Source organism: Aptenodytes forsteri, unplaced genomic scaffold (genome assembly GCF_000699145.1).
Source record: "Aptenodytes forsteri isolate BGI_AS27 unplaced genomic scaffold, ASM69914v1 Scaffold81, whole genome shotgun sequence".
In the NCBI taxonomy this organism is placed as follows: Eukaryota; Metazoa; Chordata; class Aves; order Sphenisciformes; family Spheniscidae; genus Aptenodytes; species Aptenodytes forsteri.
The window spans coordinates 2,214,123-2,222,683 of record NW_008795259.1 but is presented as its reverse complement, the minus strand read 5'-3'; the positions used below and the strand labels follow the sequence as shown (position 1 = coordinate 2,222,683).

General features: G+C 36.8%; 1 protein-coding gene across 4 annotated transcripts in view; it reads left to right on the top strand.

The window, feature by feature from the left end:
- The window catches only part of FARS2 (phenylalanyl-tRNA synthetase 2, mitochondrial), a 255,170-nt gene that overhangs the window by 48,591 nt on the left and 198,018 nt on the right, over window positions 1-8,561 (top strand). For all 4 annotated transcript variants that reach the window (XM_009279173.1, XM_009279174.1, XM_009279175.1 and 1 more), the window contains one exon: window positions 3,825-4,460. In XM_009279173.1, coding sequence (XP_009277448.1) covers window positions 3,843-4,460 — 618 coding nt within the window. In that variant the 5' untranslated portion in view covers window positions 3,825-3,842. The remainder of the gene's footprint in view (window positions 1-3,824; window positions 4,461-8,561) is intronic.

The following is an 8,561-nucleotide window of genomic DNA, read 5'->3' as shown; positions in this document are numbered from 1 at the left end:
AAGCACTGCTTAGCAACAACTAGAACATCGGTGTGTTATCAACATTGTTCTCATCCTAAATCCAAAACACAGCACTGTACCAGCTACTAGGAAGGAAATTAACTCTATCCCTGCCAAAACCAGGACACAAGCCCAGAGCATGTGACCCACTGGTAATGCTGGTGGAGCTCTTTGCCATCTTTGGATTGTAGATGCCAGTGGTGGTTGTTCAATGTTTATTTCCCGTTTATGTATTTGTTTTCAGCTACAGGACCTACAGCTGCTGTTTGGCTTGCTGTGGTTGTTAGCTGGCTGGCAGTCTTTGCTGTGGGATTCAGGTTTTGTCACTGTGCACAGAAACCAGTTTTGTTTTACTGCCGAATAATAAGCATGGTGGAAATGAAGGAAGAAAATGATAAATTTAAACTGTGCTTTTTCAGACCTTTAGATAGATGTCTACTAGAAATAACTGTCTATTACACTAATTACTTATGTTCACTTGTATCCTTAACATCAGTTATTTATTGCTAGCCGAAAGGTAAAGAGATTTCTTTATTTTCCAGTGTTGCTCTCCACCCTGGTAAACATTTCTTTGATTTGAAGGTTTCTTGTACAGTGTAAAGAGTGTAAACATGGCTTTTTCCTTCCTTCTCTACGGTTTCTCTCTGCAAATGTAATTTATCACCAGTTGAGTTGAACTGAGCCCAATACCATTTTTCTGTAATGATCCTGGAAGTAGCACACATGAGTCTGGTGGGAGAGGGGAGCAGAAGAGTGTTGGTGAAGGACTTCAGTGTTTCTGGCGCTCTTGTGGTATCATGTCAGTGACTCCTTTACTGCTTGTTTGCTGTTGTCTGCAGTACTTGAACAGCTTATCGGATAACATTGGGTAACTAACTTTTTTCTTCTTACTGCTCACAGTAGATTTTGCTTTAGATTAGAATAATAGTGCAGATAGTAATGCAATTTAACTATTTAAGGCACAAGCATAGTGTTAGGATGAAAACTCTGATCCAAGCTCATCTGTAGGTTTTTCTCCTGTACGAGTTTGTGAAGAGTATATATCACTTGCTCAGAAAAACTCGCTTTTCTGAACTATCAGAAACTGATAGCAGTGTTGCTCATTACAAATACTGAAAAATCATCAGGTAAGCCCTTAAAGATGTATATGTTAGAGACTTCCTTAAAAATCATGAGTCTTAAAATAAACAAACAAACAAAAGTCCCTTCCCCCTCTGCCCCCAACACTTACGGTTCATGTTCTAATTTCTTTTTCCATAAAGTTGTAATCACGAGAAGAACTGTTTACGTGAAAGTTAAACTTCTCATATGGTTGTCTGATTCTCAGAGGAATGGTATTTAGGAAAGCAGCAAACATCACGAGACTCACGATAAAGTCACGAGAGTTTTTCATACGTTACAGTTATGTATAAGTTTTGAATCAAATTTTTTAGAAAAATAAATGTATAGGCAGATGGTGATATTTACTTAAGGGAAGCTGAATTCATTATCTGACTAGAACTGGGTATTTCAAGCAGCTGTTTGAAAATGAGAACTCACTTTCCATGAAGGAGAACGTATGTTTGGGGAAAATGGAGCCTCTTTTCAAATGTAAGGCTATCCCTCATTTAGTCTATGTCAGAGGGGTTTCTGGTGTGTGTGTGTGTGAATTCATTTATGGAAGAACCTTATCAGTAATGGCCAAGAACTAATTTGGTGAAATAGTTTTACAAATTCTTAAAATAAAAAAAAAAAGCAACAAAAACCAGTCCTTCTTAAAAGTTTCAAAACTAGATAAAAGCTGTAGCTGCTCTTTTTTCTTAAGATATTCGACCAGAAAAAGGGTTAAACCAAATATTTAGAAAAAAAAAGCAACAAAAACCCGTCCTTCTTAAAAGTTTCAAAACTAGATAAAAGCTGTAGCTGCTCTTTTTTCTTAAGATATTCGACCAGAAAAAGGGTTAAACCAAATATTTAGTAATCTTATGCTGCCCTGCCAAATTTAATTTCTGACTACCTAACTTGCGTTTATTTTGATTTATTGAGATACAATTACTTCAGGAAATAGAGCTATAGAGAACATCCAGGCATAAGCCAGAAGAAAGGAAGCCAAATATGAACATACCCGTTGTCTTTTACAGATCTGTTTTTTGGGGACTCTGTATTCTAGAATGTCTGTTCTATTTGCATATATATTTTTGGAGCTTAAGAGTATGAAAAATAATCTTAGCTTGTTTGTTCTTTTTTTACACTTGTTTCTCTTATGTTCCTGTGGAAAGCTAGCCAAATAGTGTAATCCTAGCGTAAAGATGGAAGGCTATCCCTTGAAGACTGTGGTCTATTCATTGCTTATGTCCTTTCTTTCCCCGTGTCTTTAAGAAGACTTTCACGGGAAATTCTTTCACCCAGAAAACCTGTGGCCCTGGATATCTTGGTTCATAGAGAAATACAAACCAGTTTGTTGTCTGGAGCAGAAAAGCTAGCCAAATAGTGTAATCCTAGCGTAAAGATGGAAGGCTATCCCTTGAAGACTGTGGTCTATTCATTGCTTATGTCCTTTCTTTCCCCGTGTCTTTAAGAAGACTTTCACGGGAAATTCTTTCACCCAGAAAACCTGTGGCCCTGGATATCTTGGTTCATAGAGAAATACAAACCAGTTTTTTGTCTGGAGCAGATGCCTTTCCCCAGTCACTTAACTTCTAATGCTTCTGTTTTCCCATTCCGTAATAAGCAAATTGTAACGCTTAATTATTTTACTGGAATCTATGCTAATATCTGTGAAGCCCAACTATAGATTTTTAAGGGATTTTGCATCTCAGAATGGGTTTAGGCATTTGGAGTGACTGAAGGGATCGTGATTCTCAAAAGTCTTTGATTTTGGAATTATCTCTTTGAACGCTACAGAGTAATGCAGCTGTGTACACGTGAAGCACAAAGCCTGTTTGTAAACAGGGAAGATGTGTAAAGATGGCCCTTTGATAGGAAACGAGTTGGTCAGTTCAGACATCTTTCAGAATCTCATAACTTCATTCACCTTCCTGATATTTGGCAAGCCCCCCTGCCCAGTACAGTGGTGTAAGCTGTGAAAATAGCCATTCTGGGAACATATGGTAAAGGGGTTTTGTGCTCACCCCAAAATGCTACCATTGGTTCTGACTATGTCGAGCCTTTATTGTGAATCTTGTGCAATACTCATATGTGAACTTACTATGCTGTTTATATGTAATTATATGCCTTGTGGTCTGGCTGTGTGTTTTTTCAGTGGTTCAGTGGTTTGAAAGGTTAAACTCATTTTGTTGGGCATTAAGTAAGAATTAGAGATGATTGCATAGTGTGTGCCACATGCATCTGGTTGATGTGGAACGCCTTCCGTACCTTCTGCTAATGAGGGCAGATGACACAACAATAAGTTAATGCTTGGGGTTTTATTATAAGCAAGTCCCTGACTGCTGAAAGGCATTGTTAAATTTCTGAGTTTCTCATAAGTAGTATTTAGTTATTGCCTTGTATTTTAGCCGGATGAAAAATACTGTTTCAAAGAAGGCCTGATGGTTATTCAGCTGTAAAGAATAGCAGTATCTGGAACAGAGTTAAGGCTACGTCTAGAGTCATTAATATTGATGCAGTGATGCAGAAAACTGATAACTGAATAAGATATCCTAGCTGAAATTTGATCACAAGGGTATTTTCCCTCCTCTGAAGTAAAAATAGTGATTTATAATGGGAACTTTGTCATATTAATCAAGCAGACATTTGGATTTCACTTATCCCTGAGACACTAGTAATTCCTGCAGCAAGATTGCAGTTCCTAACTCAATTTTTAAACTTTTTTTTTCTTTCTCTAGATCATAAAAGAGTTTGCAATGGCAATGCTCTGGAAATTCATGAGAGTAGCTAAGTATTCTAAAACATCTTTATCACCAAAAGTAAGGGTAAGAGGAATTCCTGCCAATTCAAGGCATTCTTCATCCAAGTCTGTACCTTCGGATTTTGCTGCCAGCACACCCTGCTCAAATACTGTGGAACTGCTTGGTAAAGCTTATCCTCAAGACATCTACAGCAATGTCACAGAGAAGATTCTTTCCAAGGTGGGGAAGAACTTGCACAACAAAAAGCATCACCCTTTGTGGCTAATCAAGGAGCAGGTGAAGGACCACTTTTACAAACAATATATAGGACGCCATGGGACACCGCTCTTTTCTGTCTATGACGGTCTTTCTCCAGTGGTTACAGTACAGCAGAATTTTGATAGTTTGCTTATCCCACAAAACCATGCCAGCAGAAGGAAAGAGGATAACTATTACTTGAATCGTGATCACATGCTAAGAGCACATACATCAGCTCATCAGTGGGACTTGATACACTCTGGCCTAGATGCCTTTCTGGCAGTGGGAGATGTCTACCGCCGTGACACAATTGATAACTCCCACTACCCAGTCTTCCATCAGATGGAAGGAGTTCGGCTCTTCTCCTGTCATGAGGTAGGAATTCTCTAGTTGGGGTGAAAGATTTTGGGTAAGTTGCATGATCTTGTATTTGCTGTAAGCAAAGTGCATGCACATAAACATGATACAGCAACACGTGTTATGCTGTGCATTGATAAAGATCAAGTGATTGATCATGTAGTAATACTTTTAATTTGGGAAAAATATAGGTGGAAAATGTTGAATTTGAAAAAAAACTATAAACTTCCCCAGAAAAATGTGGAAAAAATGGAAATAGAGTATTCTTGAAAGCTAGCAAAATAAAACATTATCTGAAGGGAAACGGCTTGTTCAGCTAATGATCTGCACGATTCAATTCTAGTTCTATCGCAGGTCTCTTCCAGTGAGGTCACTTTACCAAAAACTTTGTCATATTAGTACTTGAAGGACTCATGGATGTGAGTTGTTGCAGCTATATCCAGAGTGCAGTTTTTATTCTGTCATCTTTTTTCTTTTAATAGCTTCAACGTTCTGTAAATGAATGTCTCTTTTTAATGAATTCTTCCAGTCTTCATCTCATCCTAAAGCTGCATTGCAGGATTCATCTGTTGCAGCTGATAGTTACGGGTGTGTGATACATATACAGTAAACTCTGAGTCCAGAGGCATTAGCTGAAGAGCTCTAGGTAGATGTCCAAGACTCTTGAGTTTATATATTTTGTTGGCACAGCTTGCATATTCTGCAAATGCTTGGGTGTCATTAAGTATTCTGCTGTATCACTGATCAGTGGTAAATATAAGCCAGTTTGTTTTCCAACTAGTAATTGATTTGTATAATTTGTGTATGCTTGTAGCAATACTGCCAAATTCACATTTCTGTAACTAAAACTAGCTTATTCTAATAACACTGAGATGTAGACCGTTCTTAATGTGGTTGCCAATGGGTGACAGGAGCTTGGCAGGGAAGCCTGATGGGTTTGGATGCCTGAGGGAAAACTAGGGTTATCATAGAGCACTGCTTTTCTCACTGGTGGAAAGGGTTCGTGCTGCCTGCACTGGTGTTTCCCACCCCATGCTGTCAGTGCTTCTTCCACTTTGAAAACATACCTGCCTCTGCAGATACCCTGTGAGCTATGTGGCGTCGAACACAGCTTTGGTAACTAGGAAATGAAATCTTGCAGATTTATCCACTCTTGTCTGTTTGCTGTTCTTTTCCCATAGGCCTGTTTATGAATACAATCAGGGTATATGCAAGAGAAAAATGTACAATACTACATTAAGAAAATGCCATTTCTTAATGGTTTATGTTCATGACAATTTTTTTTACTTGAGCAGCAGTTCAGGCATTCGGATGGAAAGATTTTATCTGCTACAAAATTGTAACATCGACACTCTTGCAGGATGGAATTTCTGCAAACTTAGGTGTGATTGATCTAATTATTGAAATTATTGTTAATGAATATGACCCTTAAGAAATTTTGGTCCTAATGACAGACTATTTCTTTCTTCTCTACAAAGTTAGTAATAGGAATAATAGTAATAATAGGATTTTCCTAACTGGGAAGAAAGTTACAGAAATGTTCACTGACATCTTCTATCTAGAAATACACTATGTGTAACAATCTGATTCGTTGCATTGTAGATTGCTTGTTTCTTTTTCTCTTCTTTCTTTTTCCCCAAGAAAAATGATTGAGATGTTACTGGAGAATGTTAATAGCTGATGAATTTGAAGTTAGCTATGTGCTGGAAAATGTGTCTGTCTCTTGAAAGATGAAAGTCCGGTTGACTTTCTGTACTGATGAAGAAAGAATAGTGGTATGGTATACAAGGTGTAAAGTCTTGTTTATTGGGCAACACACGTAAATTCTAAACCTGAGCATGATCTAAAGCATCCGTTTTTGCTTCAGTTGCAGATTAAATACTGACAGAGTCTTGCAATATGTAAAACTTCTTCCAGTCATCATCACAAGAGCCTTGTGGAAAAAATTGAATGTGTAATTCTGAAATTTCACTGGGGACTGTTTCTCTGTTTTATTCTCTGGTTGCCTGTTCAAAATAACCCGAATTTAAATAATTCCAGAAGGAACTGTCTGAGTGGAACAAAGACTATATGGAAGTAATACTACATGAGAGACATATTTTTAAAATATTTTTAAAATTCATTTATTTATACCCATGTTTAAGTTGTAACCCACTGAGCAGAAATGTGTGAATGTCAGGGCCTGTTACCTTCATCTCAGACTTTTCATTCATAACCAGACTGCAATCTCTGGCGAGAGGAAATTTGTACAGTACTGAGGATAAGAATCTTTGGAACTAAGGGGAAAAACTGTTAGCTCTTAGCTACAAGCCCTGGGTACATTTTATCTTATGGCCAATACAATAATTTTATATGCTGTAGTCAGTTTACTGCTCTACTTTGTTCTTTTGATTTATACATTTATCATTTGTCATCTTCTCAGTGAAAATGACCACAGAACTGGGGGGGTGAGAACAAAACCCAAAACATAGTGGTTTTATAGGAACTTGAATTTAGAGGAATTTGACATCTCATTTCAGTTTGGGAGGGAGAAAAAAGGTCAGTTCATCCTCAGCTGAAATTTTAGGCAGGATAAGAAAGATGTAGAAGATGTAGAAAAGTGTCTCTCCTTTACAAATACCAAATTCTGTAGTCAAGGCTAGGTTAAAACTTCTGCCCTGTGACTGAAACCCTTAGTATAATTCTTCTTCATATCAAAGTTAAAATCAATACACTGGAAGTAAGAGCTGGAAAAATAAATCATAGTTTGGCAATTTTACGTTGTTTTACTCTGAGATACTCGTGAGCTATTTGCTTCTTTGGCTATACTATTTTTCATGATGGTTGGTTGATTACTTTTGTAAGAGAAAAGTAATCTATGATTCGAAGATGGGCAGGTAACTAATGCTTTTCTGCAGCTTTGTATGAGTGCAGATATTAAAGTACTAAAGAAATCCCCATCTTCCAAACTAACTCATTGCTAAAAGTTAGAATAATTCATGCTGAAATTTCCCATAAACTTTTTGAAAATGTCCTTGGACTGCTAGCAAAGAACATTTGAATATCTATTTAAACATGTTTTCAGTATATTTAAAAATATTTTAGGTAATTATTACCTGAATGTAATATATAGAAGAGTTAGAAACTAACTAATAGAAATAGTTAAAACCAGTGCCAAAATAGCTTCCCAAATCTGCTTCAAAGTTCTGGACATACAATGAACTGTTCTTCTTAAATAATACCTCCAAATGGAATTTCTTTTGTATTCTCTCCCTTCAGCATGCCTATTTTCCTTCCATATATATTTTTTTTTTTCCCCCCTTCTATGGTATATGGCTTTTTTCTTTTTTTAATCCTTTGGGTTGGCAATATTGATACTGCTGTAGTCAGGTTTGAACTGGCAAACTTTCCTGGGTGGATTATAAAAGAAATTATTTCTGTGCTATGCTGTGGTCTTTGGTGCAGTTCTTTACTTACAACAATTTACGGAAAAGAGAAAAAAAAAAAATCTTAACTAAATTACACTTTGTGCATTTTAGCCTGCAGAGGGAGCCAATATAAACCCAATGGCAATCGCAGAACATTTTTCAGTTGACAACAACTAATGTTTACACATTAGAAGGAGACTTCATAAGGTATTTTATAGTCTGTACTGAATTACACGTAAAATTTAAGAGGAACAGATGGAAAACATAGGAATTGCTCCTCTAATTTAGTAACCTTGTTCCAATGGAGGCCAATACCAGATTGTTCAGATGGAGAAATGATGCTCTCATCAGGCTCGTTTGTGCTAACATTTGAAAACTAGAAAAAGGGAGACTGTGAAGAAATAGTAGGGGTACATCTTTATTCTTCATTGAAATGTTTTTGGTGGAAATGGCAACTTTTTTGTTAGGACACAATGGAAAACTGTAAATATTCCAGTTAAAAATAAGGGCTGCTCCTCCAAAGCAGTACATATAATTGCAAAAAAAATTTGCATATTGTAACTTCATAGTGTTTATATCCTGAAACGTAAAGACTCTCGTCCCAGGTAATAGAAATGTAGATTTTCTCTTATTCATATAAATACATACTCCTTTCCTCGTCTTTTCATACTTGTGTACCTTGGCCATATTCTTTGTGTATTGTTTTTAAAAA